Here is a 16,796-nt window from a genome sequence, read left to right as displayed (position 1 = left end):
ACGTTTCAGACGTACAGCCTATTCCATCATTAATTTCTACCATATATTTATTTATATAATTTTTTAATATATATTTTTTTATAAAAAATTAAAAAATTAATTTAAATATTCATATTTTTTTCTTAATTTTTTAATCTAAAAAAATAAAAATACACTTATTTAAGACACTCTAAACAACCATAATATAAAATCAAACAACAGTAGGTATTACCTCCTGTACCTAATTACATATGATGTGCCTATCTAATCAGGGCGGTATAAAATATTACACAACCAATTAAAATATGGCCTCGTTTGGAAAGTGATTATTTTATTAGGTTATTTTAATTTTTGACTATTTTAATAGGTTAAAATTTTTTGTGTTTGGAAAAATAATTGAATTTTTTTGTAGTTGGATGTAATGTTTGTGAGAGAAAAAGTAAAATAATTATGGATTTGATGTGATATTTTGTCTTATTAACTATTTTAACCTATTTTGTCTTTTTGTGATTTTTAGCCTAAATTTGTATCATCTTATTTGTTAATTATAGATTAAATTTTAAAATTTATAATTCTCTTTTAAAACCGTTCCATTTGCTATAATTAATTATATATATATATATATATATATATATATATATATATATATATATATATATTTTAAGCTCTAATAAAATATCAAAACAAAAATAAATATGAAAGATATTTAAAATATAAAATTATTACAAATTAATAGTTATATAAATAAAAAATCTTATATGAAATCAATTTATGTTATATATATAAAAAATATTATATAAACTAATATTATATATTATACAAATAATTATTAATTAATTAAAATATTTTTCATTTCATCAACCCACTTAAAACCATCCAAACTGCGATTAATCATTTCATTAATCCACCATCGCGGCACCTGTAACCGCCTTCTATAAATACCTGACCACATCTACCAAGCCTTTCTATATTCATACACTCTACCAAGCCCAAGTCTCAGCCTTTCTTTCTCTCTCTCTCTACCTAAGAATCCTCCTCCACATCTTCTCTTTCTCTCTCTCAAAAAACCACCGTATTCAGTTTTGTATGGCAGTTCGCTTGCTAGCATACGAGGTAGCTGACCTCTGCCTAGGCAAGCCGCCTCTCAGATCTCTCTCGATCTCCGCCACCGTGGCCGACGCCTTGTCCGCCCTCAAATCCTCCTCCGACACCTGCCTCAGCGTATGGACCTGTGACCACTCCAAATCCGCCGCCGAGGAGTGTCGCTGTGTCGGAAAAGTCTGCATGGTCGATGTCATTTGCTACCTCTGCAAAGACGAAAATCTCTCTTCTCCTTCCTCTGCTCTCAAATCCCCTGTTTCTGTCTTGCTCCCCAAACTTCCTGGTCTCGTCAGGCACGTCGAACCCTTTTCCAGGTAACCCATTAACATTTCAATTTTAATCTGTTTTTGTTTGTTTTGATGAATTGGATCGATTTCTTGAATCTTTTTTTTTTTTCATTATTATTCATAAATTTCTTTGTGCGTTCATTATTGTTTAAAACTTTATTGTTGGTTTGAATTACTTTAATTTGGCTCTATTTTGTTTTTTATATATTTTATTTACTTTTTCTATTTCAGTAGAATATTTCTGAATCCTTAGAAAGGTACCAATATATTATAAGATTCATTGTGAGTGCGTCACACGCACTTCATTTTCATCTAATTTTTCGACTAACCTTGATTTACTTAACCTAAAAGTTCCTGTTCTCTGTTTTTGTACTCTGCTCTGTTTCTTTACCTTAGTTTTAGTTCTTAAAGAAAGAGATGATTTTATTATTTATATTATTTTTAATTCGTTCTGGTCACGTGTAAATAAGATAATTTTATTATTTATATTTTCGATAAAATCTCTAATTAAAGAAATGGTACAAGAAATAAATAAGCGAATTTGAATTTGAATGTATATTACACAAATCAAAATTAAGCATTATCTATGTTTCATCTTTGTTTTGCAGCTTATTGGAAGCCATTGATCTCATCCTCCAAGGTGCTCAGAATCTTGTGGTACCAATAAAGTCCAATTCAAGAAGAAAACTACAGAAATCTCCCACAGCTCACAACGGCCGTGAATTCTGCTGGCTAACCCAAGAAGACGTGATCAGATTCCTCCTCAGCTCAATTGGCCTCTTCCCGCCCATCCCGGCCCTCTCCGTCGCTACCCTCGGCATAATCAGCACAGAATTCTTGGCAGTCGGGTACCACTCGCCGGCTTCCTCGGCCATAGAAGCCATATCAAGCTCCCTCGCTGACCAAACTTCCGTAGCCGTTGTTGACGACGACGGAATGTTGATCGGCGAGATATCTCCCTTCACCCTCGCCTGCTGCGATGAAATGGTCGCAGCTGCTATCACGACCCTCTCTGCAGGAGACCTCATGGCCTATATAGATTGCGGAGGTCCCCCAGAGGATCTTGTGAGGGTCGTGAGGGCGAGGTTGAATGAGAGGAAATTGGAACGAATGTTAGAGGAATTCACTTTCTCCTTTGACATTCCTTCCAACTCCTCTTCCTCCTCATCGTTATGGTCTGATGAGGAGTCCTTGTCATCGACCGCGGCATTGCCAAGGTCGGCGAGGTACAGTAGGTCCAGTAGCTATTCGGCAAGGATGGTGAGGAGGTCAGAGGCCATAGTGTGCTATCCGGGGAGTTCTTTAGTAGCGGTGATGATTCAGGCGATCGCGCATCGGGTGAATTATGTTTGGGTCGTAGAAGATGATTGTAGCTTGGTTGGAATTGTGACATTTTCTAACATGTTGCAAGTTTTTTATGAACATTTGCAGTCCATGGCCTCGGGAGTTTAGGAGCTTTAGAGAAAAGTTCTAACTCTGTTCAAGGAGAGTGTGTGAAAAGAATAGGGACAGTGTGAATATGAGCCTTCTTTTTTTTTTTCATGTATCATTTTGGATTTGAGGATTTGCTGATTTGGGTCTTGGCTGTGATGATGTGTTTGTTTAATTTCAAATTTTCTGTGTTTTATTATGAAAGGGATTTGATCTTCCTCAACGCTTTTAGTTTTTAATGAGGCATATCCTCAAGTGAAAAAAAAAAATTACTCTCTCATAAACAGCATCAAATTGGATCGAGTAATGTCAATTGATATACTAATTAGTGTATCAATTGACGATATGCTATAATTTAAAAAAAAAATTAAATTTATAATATAATTAATGAGTAAAATTAATAATAATGTCATAATTAATATTAATATATTAAGTAATGTACGTAGTATCACCGAATGATAAAATTCATTATTATAAATTAAAAGCCACAAACACAATTCCATCTCTTTCTTTTTCATTCAGGTGGTGTCATTTGCGACTTACGCTTCGTTTGGGAAGTAGGGTCGGAGTTTTTTTAATCACAAAAAGGTAAAATAATTTTTTTAATTTAATAAAATAAAATATCACATTTAATTCATAATTATTTTATTTTTTCTTTCACAAAAAATTAAAAAAGTCTTTCTCAAATAAGATTTTTTAATCACAAGTTAAAATAGTTCAAAAATCAAAAAATTAAAAGTCAATTTACTTTCCAAACGAAGCCTTAAGCGTTTTTTTAATCAATCATTTGCACAGGGAGGGGTTACATCAAAAGAAAAATATTTTGGTTTCACTTTTTTAAATTCAGTTTTTAAAAATAAAATTTTTTATTTTTTTATTTTTTTTATTTTTAATAAATATTTTTAAAATTTTAAGTAATTTTTTATTTTTTAGACATCTTATTTAGATGTATCTAAATAGTAAAATATTTATAAAAAGATATTTTGAAAAATTAATAAATATATGAAAAATGTGTTGAATTTTCGTATTTTTTTTTATATTTTTTATATTTAGTGAATTTTTTTAAATTTTTTTTATAAATGTTATACTTTTTAAGTATATTTATGTTAGGAAAATTTACCCATAAGTCCTAGTTTTTGAAACGTTGAACCATTTAGTCCTAAAAGTTTTCTTATGCTCCATTTAGTCCCATTTTTACATCAACATGATGTGAATGATGTAAATGATCTGATATTTCATTCTATAATTTCAAAATTTATTGAAATCTGATGAACATTAGATGTTTTTCATCCTATATTTTCAAACATTATTGAAATTTGATGAACATTAGATGTTTGAAATCCAATGTTTGTAACATGACCCTGATGTTATTAACATTGTATCTGATGTTATTAACATTGTAATGGGACCTTTCAGTCTATAAGAAAACTTTTAGGACTAAACAGTGCATAAGTTATTAATTTGAGATTTATTGGTGCATCCCCTTTTATGCTAAGTGTATTTAAAAATAAAAAATTATTTAAAATATTAAAAAAATTTAACGAAAAATAAAAAAAAATAAATTTTTTAAAAAGTGAAATCAAAAAGTGATTGTTGAAGCTTTCAATCAACTTGCTAATTATGGTTGTTGTTTGTTGGTTTAAGATTGACCCTTCAAACTTGGTCTCATGTCACTGAAACAATGTAAGGGCTTGGGAAGTGAATTTTTATGTAAGGTTTTTTAGTTGTAAGATATTATTGGATAAAAAATTTTTGGTGTTTGGGAAGATAGTTGGATTTTTTTGTGATTAGATGTGACGTTTGTGAGAGAAAAAGTGAAATAATTATAAAGTTGGATGTGATATTTTGTTTGGATGTATTTTTTTTTGATTTTGCAATAAATTTATCTTTCAGTGAAAAAAATCGAAAAAAAATCCCAAGCCCAAGTTCCCAAACACCACCATATAACTTCTTTTTTTTTTTTTGTTACAGGAAAATCCTCCCACTCTCCCGCAGGTCTAAGGCAGTGCCCCTTGAGGAGATCACCAGGGTGTCTTGTTGTCCGTTCCGAGTAAGAGACTATAACCTGGAAGCTTGTCCCAAACTCCCAAGACAAGCTCCGCTTAAGTCAGGACTCACACAGCGGGAGAGAATTAAACCTACGCCAAGTAGCTGATAAGGCATCCTTGAGGTCAACCTCCTAACCAACTGTGCTACGCCCAGGAGATTCGCTCAGAGGAAAGTTGAACCCAGGACCTAAGGGCTTAAACCCCAGGCCCTTACCGGGCTTAAATCCCAAGCCCAAGTTCCCAAACACCACCATATAACTTGAAGGGATGCAACTTGCTGGTTTTGGTTTTATGCCTATTTCCATGAAAACTGCAGTTTGGACTCTCTGCAGAGCTGCTAGTGAGGTGACTACTCTGTTTGATTGTTACTTAGCCAAGTTGTGAATATATTAAGGCTATGTTTGAGATGATTGTTACTTAGCCAAGTTGTGAATATATTAAGGCTATGTTTGAGGAGTAACTTTCGGCTAAAATAGTGGACTACTCTGTTTGATTGTTACTTAGCCAAGTTGTGAATATCTTAAGGCTATCTTAGCCAAGTCGTGAATATATTAAGGCTATGTTTGAGAAGTTACCTTGGACTAAAATAGTTATATAGGACCAAATAAGTTATTTTAATTAAATAGGATAAAATGTCACATTCAACTCATAATCATTTTATTTATTCTCTCACAAAAGTCAAAAAAATCGAAAAATCTATTTTAAGTGAGATTTTTTAACTCCAGGCTAAAATAATTAAAATGTCAAACAGTCAATCCACATTCTAAATGAAGGCTAAGCAATTCTTCTACAATGTAGTCACTATCTCAAAAAAAATTTACATGTTTGGTGTAGTTTATTGGGCTTGTTTATAGCCTTTTATTTTGGAATTATGTCGTAATATTTGGTGCATTTTTATTTATAATTTGAGGTAGAAAAAAATTAAATAATTTTTTTAATTATTATTTATTATTACCAAGTTGGAGGAATAATTTTAACTTCTGACTATTAATTTTCCACTTACAAACAAAATTGCCCCAACTTAATATCCTCTTCTTCCCCTGCACTTAGGGGTGTTTTGGAAAAATAATTAAAAATTAATTTTTGACTTTTTTATGAGAGAGGAAAGGCCTTAATCCCCTGTCAAGTTCTGATGCATGAATGTTATGATTTTCTCTCCTTAAACTACTAGTTTAGGGTTTGTTTTCGTTTTTTTGTTTTATTTTATGTTTTCATTTCTCAAAAAAACACAAGAAGTTGTTTGGCAAACTAATACTCCATTGTTTCTCAAAATTATAAAAATAATAAAAATTATTTAAAAGCAATCCAACTTTTAGGAAATACCCAAGAGTTATTTTCAATTTTTCAAAATATGGTTTTGCATAAAAACAAACGACGGCGTTTTCAAAACTTTGCATAGTTTTTATTTCTGGAAACATATTTATCACATTTTGCACTATTCAAGGCCATGACTTAGAAGGTGAGGACAATGAAGTAAAGTTCTACCATTTTTCACATAAATAAATTCAAACACATGATGTGTGGATATGATATCATATGAGACTGTTTTTGTTTGTGACAATCACTTTGGGATGAGGATTGGTTATTGCCTTTAATCATGATTTACCGATTAACTAATAGAGATGGAGTTCTCTCTTTTTTATGGATCAGTATAGATTTTATTTTGATGATCTGAACCGTTCAATATATAAAATTTATCAAGTATTTTATTCTTGTAAAAAATTACATTAATTGAATATCGATAGTCTCTTTGTTGGAAAATATTTTTTTTAATTTAATATGATTTTAAAAATAAATTGTTGACAAAAATATGTTCAGATCAACGTGATTTTTTATAAAAATAAAGCGCTTAACAAATTTTAGAGATTGAATAGTTTAAATTATCAAAACAAAACTCACGACTGAACAATTCGATGTAATCTATTTTATAATGCAAAGAGAAACCCATCTCAAACTTTAATATAATTTGCACTTCCACTTTTTTCTCTCAAAAGAAACAAATCAGGAAATCAGAAATTAGATTAGAACCTCTGTTTGTTTGTCATTTTGTCAGGGGTGATTTATGATATGGTGAGTGGAGAATGGGAAATTAATGTTTTTGTCCCAAAATTTGGTTGGTTTCCAGCTCCTTCTCATGGCAGGTGATGGTGAAGGCATTATCAGAGGCAGGTCAGTTCTGTTTCTTTTTTCTTCATACTATCCTATGAAATAATCAACAAAAAGTAACTTCTAAATAAAGAATCTTAACTATTGTGGAATCTTTAATTAGATCCCAATTTTGGGTTCACACTATGAGATGCATATTGAAGTTATTTATAAATATATTTTTTGAAAATTTGTATTATGAGGGTATTTGGTATGGTGTAACTACTCATTAGAGTTTATGATGTAAAATAATTTAAATAAGGTAAAAAATTAAAAATTAAAAAAAAAAGAGTGGGTAGAGATGGTTTTAATGTCTAATTTTAATTACAACAATGATAGAGGACCCTAATATTTGTGGCTCAAATGGCTCGAATTTGCCAAAACGACGTCGTTTTGAGTACAAAACAACATCAAAATTGCCAAAACGACGTCGTTTTAGCAAATTTGAGCCATTTGAGCCACAGAAATTAGGGCCCTCAAACATTTTCCTTTTAATTATTAACTTTTAGTTTATAATACATTACACCAATCAAGGCCTAGATTATGGTATATAAAAAATGAAAACTAAATGCAATTTAGTTTACTTTATAGGTCTTTTATTATTTAATTATAACCGTTCATCTCTTGCAAATATATACGCTTAAGTTATAATATTTGTCAACCTTTTGTGATTATGGCTATATAATTGATAGAAAAGCGCCTATATGACATTTAAAGAGAGCACCACATGTATTTTTTGTCAACCCATATACCAAGTTATACTCATTTTTTAACTTCTAGGACTAATTACATTTTTCACTCCTATATTTTATCCCTTATTTTTAAATTATAACCATTAGATATAAAATAAATTTAAAAAAATGAGATTACACCGAAACCACATTATCAATCTGAGCCCAGACAATTCACTTTTTGGTGAACTTTCCATGGTATTCCTAGTATTGTTGTTATAATTATGGGCAAAACTGAACCTAGTTTTTCAATATACACTGCAAAAATCTTCAATAATAATACCAATGCCACTACAAATCTCAAATGAAAATTCTATTTGTTGGTGAATCTATCTATGCCACACTGGAAACAGTTGCATAACAAAATTTTATTAACTTCTGTTTTGAATTTGATTGCCTGCCTTTTCAGTGTCCCTAAAGAATAGATTACTCACCCACCAGGGCACCAATCTATGAATGGGACATGTCTGTTAATGCCAATAAATACTACTGATATTGTAATCCACACATTCCGTTATATTGTATGGACACCGGGTCAATCAAGGGTGCCGAATTTAACCACATGACCGTGTTCAGTTCGACCCCCAAAAATCAATTCCAGAAAGAAAAATGATTTGAGACGTTAAATTTAAGTTTGTTCGAATTGTCTGAATTATGTAAGTCAAACGATCGCTCAAATGATCGGCGTCACCTTTTCAACTACGATTGTCATCCTCGTCAACCGCAGTTGTCACCCTTGTTAGCCGGCATTCTCTCGAATGACCGGCTAGACGACCGACATATATAAATTTGGACGATTCAGACAAGCCTAAATTCAATAGATATAACATTGTTGCTCCCCAAAAAGAGGGATACTTGGTTAGGATAGTGAAATGACCGATTAAGAATCTAAATAGAAAATGATAATTGTATTCTCCTAAAATCACCCTGAAAAAACATAAAATCGAATTAAAAGGTTTGATTAATAATGGCACAATTACAACTAAAAGGGATAGTGATGGTAAATAAATCCCACCAATTTCCATATGAAAGAAAGAAGTCGGCAATGGCAAAAGCAGTAATAGGACTCAACAAAGATTTGACACTCGACACCAGCCTCAATTAACAAATCAATCTCTCAATTTTAGTCTCTTATCACCTCAGAATGTTAAAAAAAATTACAATTCAAATATACTTTTAAAAAATAATTACTAATACATGAAAAAAATTATAATTTTAATAATTAAAATTTATAATTTTTACCATTACTCTGATTTTTTTTTTTCAACCCCGACACTAACTTATTATTTCTCCTAAATGGGGAAAATTACAAGGCGATTTCTCCACCATATCTTTTTACGGACATTAGTTTTGATGGTTGGTTCATATTGGGACAAGGACGTGAGCATCTTGTCAATTTGCTTTGTGGGATTTGATGGAGTTGATGTGTTTGTTGACTGGTAACCCTCTAATTGGGCTTCTTGTTTGGACAAAACTTCACTTGGGGAACATGTAGAAAGAGAAAAATGAGTGAAAGTATTAATTAGTGCTATTATTAATGATGTGTCAGTGGATCCTATCATGAATAATTTGATGTTTTGACATTGGTGTTGTATTTTTTTTCTTTTTTTATTGAGTGCCATGTCATTAGTGGTCTTTTTAGAGTTTCAAAATTAGTGGTCTCTATCATTGTTGGTAGAAAAAAAGAGAATGGTGAAAAAATTGAGATCAACACAAAATAATTATAATGTTATAAAAATATAATTAATTTATATATTAACTTATGTAATTAAATTGTGCATTTCATCTCTTTGTAATTCTTTTGAATTTATATCTTCTTTTCCACTGCCCCCATTATTTTTGGAGAAATTGTCACTCAATGGTAATTTAAAAAAAAATATTACATATTTATAAAAAAAATTAAAATTAAAATTATTAATATTAATATTTATAAATTTTATAATTTATTTAAAATATTAATATTTATAAATTTTATAATTTATTTGCAATTAAATTTTAAGCTTCACTGATGAATTTTTAAAAATTAGTTTACAACTTATTCGTGGGGTCAAACATACTTTAAAAAAAGAAGTTAATTTTTACTTTTAAATTTTTTTTAAATCACTAAATTATTTGTCATGAATTAAAAAAATAAATAAATATTGTATCAATTATTTCATTGAACAAAAAATATCACTAAAATAATCAAGCCAAACGCACTTTTAGTTGGGTTGGTTCTGGTTTACTGTCCTAGCTAAATGCTAGGATAGGATATAGACCAATGATTGTCAAAAATTTAGGTATGAAATTCAGGAATAGCAAGAGGTGGGGTAATCATTATCTGGAACAGCTTAGAAAAGATTATGAGCCATGAAAGAGGGGCTACATTTGACCCTTGAGTTGAGTGAAAACTGATGCAAATTTGATAAAACAATTGATAATGGTTTAGCACAAACAAGTGTCACTAACATAGTAATCTCATTTCTAATTACAAGTATCTCATGAAAGGTTGATCTGAACTTGTGGCGTAGAAAAAAACCAAAAACCAAAAAACAAAAAACAGATGTAAATATTTCAGGATAAGTCTATTTAAGTAGGGAATGCTCCGGTGTGCAATGTATACGGTATGCAACCCTATCACAAAATTATGCAAATTTTTACTAACTTAAATAAGTGGTATCACCTAATAGTCATATCAGAAAGCAGTTCTCAGAACAGTAATTAGACAAAAGGGGAACAACAAAATATAGCTTACTCGCAAGAACGAACCGAAAAAGAGCACTATATAGATGCCAACTGGACCAACAACTACCAAGATATGAAAATCGAGGAAGTAGCAGAAATCAAAGTAGAGGAATTTCTCAAGTGAAACTCAAATTTACTACTAAAACAATGATGGAAACAATGCACATTCAACCTTTAATACAACAAAGACTTGCATGAAATTTGCAATTAATATCTAAAATAAACAGATTTTTGCAGTGCTATGTAGGCATTGGTTTTAAATTGGTACGGTAAGAAAAAATTTCTAACAGGGTCCTCGTGCAGTACAAAACCATAATTACCTCCACAAAATAGATGGCAGGTTCCACTAGATCACCCACTTTCTGATACCCGACTTGCATCACTTTCCATTTCTTGAATAAAAAATTCAGTTGGCTCGAGGCATCCTCTCAAGGTATCGTGCCCAAGTTGTGCTCTTTCATTATCTCCAAACCCAAAGATTCGTCCCCGATTAGTGACTACAACAGTGTGGTAGAGACCTGTGCTTACTTGAGAAATGTGGTGAGGTCTTAAGCTGTCAAGGATTCGAGGCCTCATAATTTTGTCAGATGCTCCCCTGTCTGGAAACCCTAGGCTACCAAACCCCATCCACCCGAAGCCATAAACAGAACCATCATCCACCAGTACGAAGGTTTTCCTCTTGCTTGCACAAACCTACAAGAAAACATGAATATGGACATAGGTGATGGTGATGGTGATAAGCAGTCTAGGAAAAAATGATCCAGATCCATTACGCAATTCTACTGGACCCTCATTTTGAATAAGTATTGTTCTTACTCGATAAGACTTAGTTTTACAACATCTAGAGTTGCATCTTTTTCATAGAACAGAAAAGCTCATATGAACATGAAAGGGCAAGATCATGTCACCTTCAAAGCAAACTGATATGCTAGCTGACATTTCTGCCACCATTTGGAGGAAGTGAAGAAAAAGTGGAAGGAAAGTGAAACCAAAAATATCAAGGCAAATCACATCATGCATGGAGATGATTCTTGCTAAAAAGATATTTTATTACAATGGCTCCAATGTATGCGAGAAGGCTCACACATGGATGAGAAAACTGAGGATAAGATAAAAATTAAAAAACTACACCCAATTTAGTCCACATTTGATGGGGTTCTGGGACGGATAGATTGAGTACAAATCTAACCTTTGGCATAATAGTGAACAGCATTTATACATAGGCACATACACAAATGCAATACAACAGTGTTTGAAAAAGATAAAACACCTTGTATAAATCAAAATGGCCAAAGACAAAAATAGAAAGGGAACAACTGCTTCTCAAAGAACCAAATAACTTTACAATATTAGAACTTCTAAAGCAATAGAATTCTGTTCTTAAATAGAGATGTATGTGTTATGACAACAGTTAAGAAATGAACCGACCTGCACAGCAACATGGATCTTTAAGCTGATCAAGAGTTCTGGAGTAGTCTTATCGATCTCATCACCATGGCCCAATGCACCACAGTAGCCTTTGCCCCAAGTATATACCTGCAATCATCAATTAGAGGTGCTAATAACCCATGCAGATTAAGTACATGCTATATGCCCAAACCATAAATATAAATTGGAAACACCACATTCATTTTGAGCAAGGCAAGGACACTCACAATTCCACTGGAATCAAGGGCAACAACGTGCTCATCACCGGCAGAGACACGAACAATGTGGATACCCTTTCTTCTAAATGACTGAATTGCACGTGGCTGTAGCTCATTGTGCTGTTCTCCATGTCCAAGACACAAATTGGTGCCCGAACCAAATGAGTAGATAGTCCCATCATCAGTTACAGCCAGGGCATAACTCGGACCGGCAGAAATCTGAACTACAGATCCAACTGACTCTAGCAGTTCTACAATTGTGGGTGTTGGTCTATCAAGGGTATCACCATGGCCAAGCTGGCCATGTGCATTAGTCCCACATGTATAGACACGGCCTTGTGTTGTGAGGAACATTGTAAAACTAAGCCCTGCACCAACCTGAAACAAGTTCCATCTTTTAAATTAGAGATAATACTGTCAGAAGTTTGCAAGCATATTTTCTCCAGATATATGACCATATCAGGAAAAAAAATACATTTACCTTATGGGCATAAATTATTCATAAATGTTAAAAAACAACGCCCAATTAGCACACATTAATGTGTGTTTGGGAGGGGAAAGATTGAATACACACTTAACCTTTGGCATAATGCACAAAGTGGTGGGCCCAAGACTAGAACCCATAACCTTAAGGTTATTAGGCCAAGTCTTAATCATAAATGTAATATGGAAAATTTCACAAATTCAGGTTTTAGGATATTAAGGAGATGGAGGATAAAAGCCAAAGAGACACAAGGAAATATAGAATATCACTTGATGCAAGTAATCATATGGCACTGATGCACTTGTCAAAGGTAGATTTAATTGAAGTTGCAATAATTACCTTTGGCCTTGTTTGCTGCAGCTTATGGGGGTAATTATGACTTTTTATTTAGAAATTTGTGCCAAAGTGTTTGCCATAGCTTCAGCTTATGTCCTATGAGAACCAAATGACTAACGAAACCATTTAAACTAAAATAAAAAAGATGATTATTGCAAAGCTGGGGAAGTAATGGTTTTAGATGTAGCGTTTAAAACCCAAGTTTTGTTTGTTAGTAATATAGATATGGATAACCACAGCATCAAGTAATCTACCTGCTTGCAAGGGATTCCTTTCAATGCTTCAACAAGCCTAGGCCTAAATATTGGACGGCCTGTATCCCTATGTCCACAACAAAATGATGAATTGTCTCCACATGTAAATACCTGCATCAACAATAGATAATAATAAATAAGTATGGCAGCCACCTTCCTAAAATTATTTTGGAAGTACTTCTATGGTAACGCCTTGTGCAGCAAATAAAGGTATCTGAGAACAACAAACTGTGCATTATTGTACTGCTCATCCATTCCAACAATATATCCATCCACAAGAAACAATCACATTAGTGAATATATGAAGAAAGGTTTAAAAACCCACAGTTATGGGATACAACCTCTGAGGTGCCAAAACAATTCTTTCAGCAGAAGTTGTTTATTATTCACATGGTTGTATCATCCACCATTAAGGATGCAAATTCAATTACCAAAAACTGAATGTTTATTCCATATTCAAGGAACAATAAAATGGAACAATCGATCCCTAAGAAGGCGTAACAGGTAGAAGGCCCCAAATAAACAAATCCACCATCACTTTTGGCCCCATCAGGATCTTGAATGTGACGATAAGCATAACAAACCAACCAAAGTTTCAAGTAAATATAAAGGGGAAAAAAGACATTTTCCCACTAAATTAAAATTAAGAGAACCCGTTATATAGTAAAAGTTGTTGTGGCAGAACAACTAATTTTGACAAGGAAAATCCTACTTTTTGAGTTTGTGACGCTGAAATACAATAACCATATTAGGCCTATAGTTATTTTGCTATAGGGTACATCCACATTGGAAAACAACGCTTTTTCATGTGTTAAAATCATCATTCTTGGCAATTGTATCTAGCACCTAGATTACCCAGAGCACAATAAATATCTAATGACCCTTTCCACAAAATGCAAGAGATTGAAGAAGTATGAGCAGTCACAAACCTCTCCAGACTCCATGACAAAAGCAGCATGATTGTGGGAGGCTGAGAGCTGGATCACATATGCACGAGATGGAAAATTGATCCTGGTAAATGCTACACACTGTGTTGTTTCAGGACCATGACCAAGAACACCACACAAACTGGACCCACAAGAGTACACTGACGAATCATTGATCAGTAATGAGTGAAATCTTCCTGTTCTAATCTGCATCTGCTGATAGCATTTAACCATTAATAACAAGTAACAATGACACAGGGAAATCATCTAGGACATCTATTTTCAAAACTCATAAATTAAGGCCAAGTTTGGCAAGTCCATAAAAAGCTAAAAAGTCAAAAAGTTACTCAAAAAATTAAAAAGTTAACACTATTTACCAAAAGTCAACAATTACGGTTGCACAACTCTCAATCCTAATTTTTCACTACACACTAATTTATACAATTTTTTAATACACATTTTTTCATAAAAAGTCAAAAAGTTAACCCAAACATCCATATTTTTTTCCTCAAATTTTTAGTCTAAAAAGACAAAAAGTGCACTTATTTAGGACACCCCAAACCACCCCTAAAATTGCATCATGAGAAATATCAAAGGAAAAATCAAAAAGAATTTTCCCTTTGCCGGTTTATCTAAAATATCAGATAAGAGCCAATATCAGATAAAATCACCATTAAAATATGAATGCAATAATAATTTAGAGGTTTTATGATAGCAAAACTGTCAATTCTAAGCAAATGGAAATCCTAACTAGGAAAACCAATTTACAATGAACTATGTATAACCATTACAGAATGATGACAAAAGGGCTCATAAACAATGAAAACTCACTTCTAAAATTTGCATAAATTGAATTATTTAATACTAAGCAATAATATCAAAGAAATAGTACATTGCCTGCTGAAGTCTCAACCATGCTGGACGACTGCTCCACCGATTGCAAGAACCTCAAAACCCGCTTCCAGCTCCCACTGCACCGATTGAAAAGCTCTGTCCGAGCATTTGGACCCAGCGGAGCATATATTGGATGGGATCCACAAAGCTGAAATGCTGCAAAGTCCACCAAAGACCGGAACTTGTGAGGGAACAACCCATGACTCCCCCTAAATAACCGTGAAGTCAGCTCCAAACACACTAGATCAACCGCGCTCAACCGGCCCGAGCTCAGTATTTCTAGGATTAAATGCGAGGGCAAGTCCTCAATTGAAGCACACCTTACGCGATCCGCCATTTGCAACAATATTGGAGAAAATCCCAAAAGGGTTTGTTTGCTCCACCCTCAAAATCCTCTTCTAAATTCACAGTAAGTGAGCTCGATCAGAACAGGTTTGACTATCAAATACCAGATTTTTAGGCGAAATCGGAGACAATTGACGCAACATATGAAAAAAGCATCAGTATAAAGAATATAACGCGAAATTGAGTACAAGAAAGAGGGTGTAGATGAAAATTTCACTATCAATCGATACAGCAATTCGAAATAAAACATCAGATATAATAAATCGCAGCAAATAGAATAAATTAACGAAAACAAAGCAAACGTTGTCCCTGTAAATCAAACACAAACTCAATTGATAGAAACACAAAACCACCAATGATTCGAGACACAAGATTAATTAAAAAATTGGACTTGATCGAGGATTGAAGTGAGAGAAATGTGGGGTTTTGAGATCAGAATTGGAATTGATTCTATGAAAAAGCAAGAAAAAGTGATTTTAATAGTGGAATCATACCTAAAAAGGGAGGGGCTCTCGCGAAGCTTTTCGGTGCCTTTGAAGAGACAACCAAATCAAAATTAAAAAAGAAGATTGCTTGCTTGATGACAAATTTTCCAATTCAGACAAAGAAAGAGAGAGAGTAAAAGCAAAAGCTAGGGTTTTGAACTCCTTTAATTATGGCGAAAATTCCACACAGTCATCGTCTCTCTCTTTCTAGACAGAGACAGTGTTTGGCAGAGAATGTGGGGAAGAGAAGAAGGAATCTACTCATTCTTCGAATGAATTCACGGGATTTGTTTTCCGTTGAAGTTCGTGGATTTGAGGAGAGCTGTTATTATCTTCTATGTTATCCGGGTGTTTTGAGAAATTGATTAAAATTTTTTTTTTTTTTTTTTTTGAGCCATCTAAAATAATAAAGAGATAATAATGTAATTTAAAAAAAGTTAAAAATTAAGATTTGATTTTGAGTTCTCTCCAAAAAGGCCTTAAGGGCAGTCACAATGGAATAATTAAAATTGTTTGTTAAAGTGTGTTTTATATGACAAAAAGTGATAAAAATGAAACTTAAAAATGTTTGTTAAGATGTGTTAAGAGTTTGTTAATTTTAAAGAGTGAGTGATGGTGTAATAGATATATTAAAAGATATGTTAAAATGTATGTTAAATATATATATATATATATATATATGTATAATAAATAAAATAAATAAATAATTTAATTTAATCAAAAATTTCAAACTTAAAATTAAATTTTAAGTCTAAAAAAAAAATCCCACAATTTAAAATCAAAAAGTTTGTCATGTCAAACGAAAGTTGAAATCAACACCTTCTCGCTAGAAAGTGATCTGATCTTTGCCACGTATGCTCCGGATAATGGTCTCCCTCTCAACGCGGCCAAGTTCGCCTTGGGTTTTTTTATTGGACGTGGCTTGTGTCCAGTCTGGGATTAGATTAGACGGTGTTGTTGGATTTGTGAGATTATATTAC

The 16,796-nt window shown here is 32.7% G+C and overlaps 2 protein-coding genes across 7 annotated transcripts; one reads left to right on the top strand and one right to left on the bottom strand.

Moving 5' to 3' along the window:
* Nucleotides 1-886: 886 nt before the first annotated feature.
* CBSX5 (Cystathionine beta-synthase (CBS) family protein) lies at nucleotides 887-3,021 on the top strand. Its single transcript, XM_028229507.2, has 2 exons — nucleotides 887-1,394; nucleotides 1,976-3,021. Exons 1-2 carry the CDS (start codon nucleotides 1,066-1,068, stop codon nucleotides 2,817-2,819), a joined length of 1,173 nt encoding a protein of 390 aa, XP_028085308.2. The 5' UTR covers nucleotides 887-1,065; the 3' UTR covers nucleotides 2,820-3,021.
* A 7,537-nt stretch (nucleotides 3,022-10,558) lies between these two features.
* LOC114286353 (Regulator of chromosome condensation (RCC1) family protein) lies at nucleotides 10,559-16,259 on the bottom strand. Of its 6 annotated transcripts, none has more exons than XM_028229513.2 (7): nucleotides 15,826-16,259; nucleotides 14,985-15,384; nucleotides 14,096-14,305; nucleotides 13,167-13,277; nucleotides 12,102-12,470; nucleotides 11,875-11,982; nucleotides 10,559-11,139 (listed from the first exon to the last, which is right to left on the bottom strand). In XM_028229513.2, the coding sequence occupies exons 2-7, from the start codon at nucleotides 15,321-15,323 to the stop codon at nucleotides 10,798-10,800; spliced, it is 1,479 nt and encodes a 492-aa protein (XP_028085314.2). In that variant the 5' UTR covers nucleotides 15,324-15,384; nucleotides 15,826-16,259; the 3' UTR covers nucleotides 10,559-10,797. The 6 variants fall into 6 exon arrangements, with proteins under 6 accessions (XP_028085314.2, XP_028085313.2, XP_028085309.2 ...); XM_028229512.2 differs by having other exon boundaries at nucleotides 14,985-15,424; nucleotides 15,826-16,191; XM_028229508.2 differs by having other exon boundaries at nucleotides 14,096-14,308; nucleotides 14,985-15,424; nucleotides 15,826-16,158.
* Nucleotides 16,260-16,796: the final 537 nt, after the last annotated feature.

Source organism: Camellia sinensis, chromosome 8, assembly GCF_055761805.1.
Source record: "Camellia sinensis isolate YWXY chromosome 8, ASM5576180v1, whole genome shotgun sequence".
NCBI lineage: Eukaryota > Viridiplantae > Streptophyta > Magnoliopsida > Ericales > Theaceae > Camellia > Camellia sinensis.
Note: the sequence above shows the minus strand (reverse complement) of the source record. Positions and strands in the feature narration are given on the sequence as shown.

Coding starts and splice junctions, on each gene's coding strand:
- CBSX5 (XM_028229507.2), top strand. CDS start 1,066: ATGGCAGTTCGCTTGCTAGCATACGAGGTAGCTGACCTCTGCCTAGGC. Junction 1,395..1,975: donor CACGTCGAACCCTTTTCCAG/GTAACCCATTAA, acceptor TTTGTTTTGCAG/CTTATTGGAAGCCATTGATC.
- LOC114286353 (XM_028229508.2), bottom strand. CDS start 15,323: ATGGCGGATCGCGTAAGGTGTGCTTCAATTGAGGACTTGCCCTCGCAT. Junction 13,278..14,095: donor TTGTCATGGAGTCTGGAGAG/GTTTGTGACTGC, acceptor TTGTTGATGCAG/GTATTTACATGTGGAGACAA. Junction 12,471..13,166: donor AAGGAATCCCTTGCAAGCAG/GTAGATTACTTG, acceptor AACTTGTTTCAG/GTTGGTGCAGGGCTTAGTTT.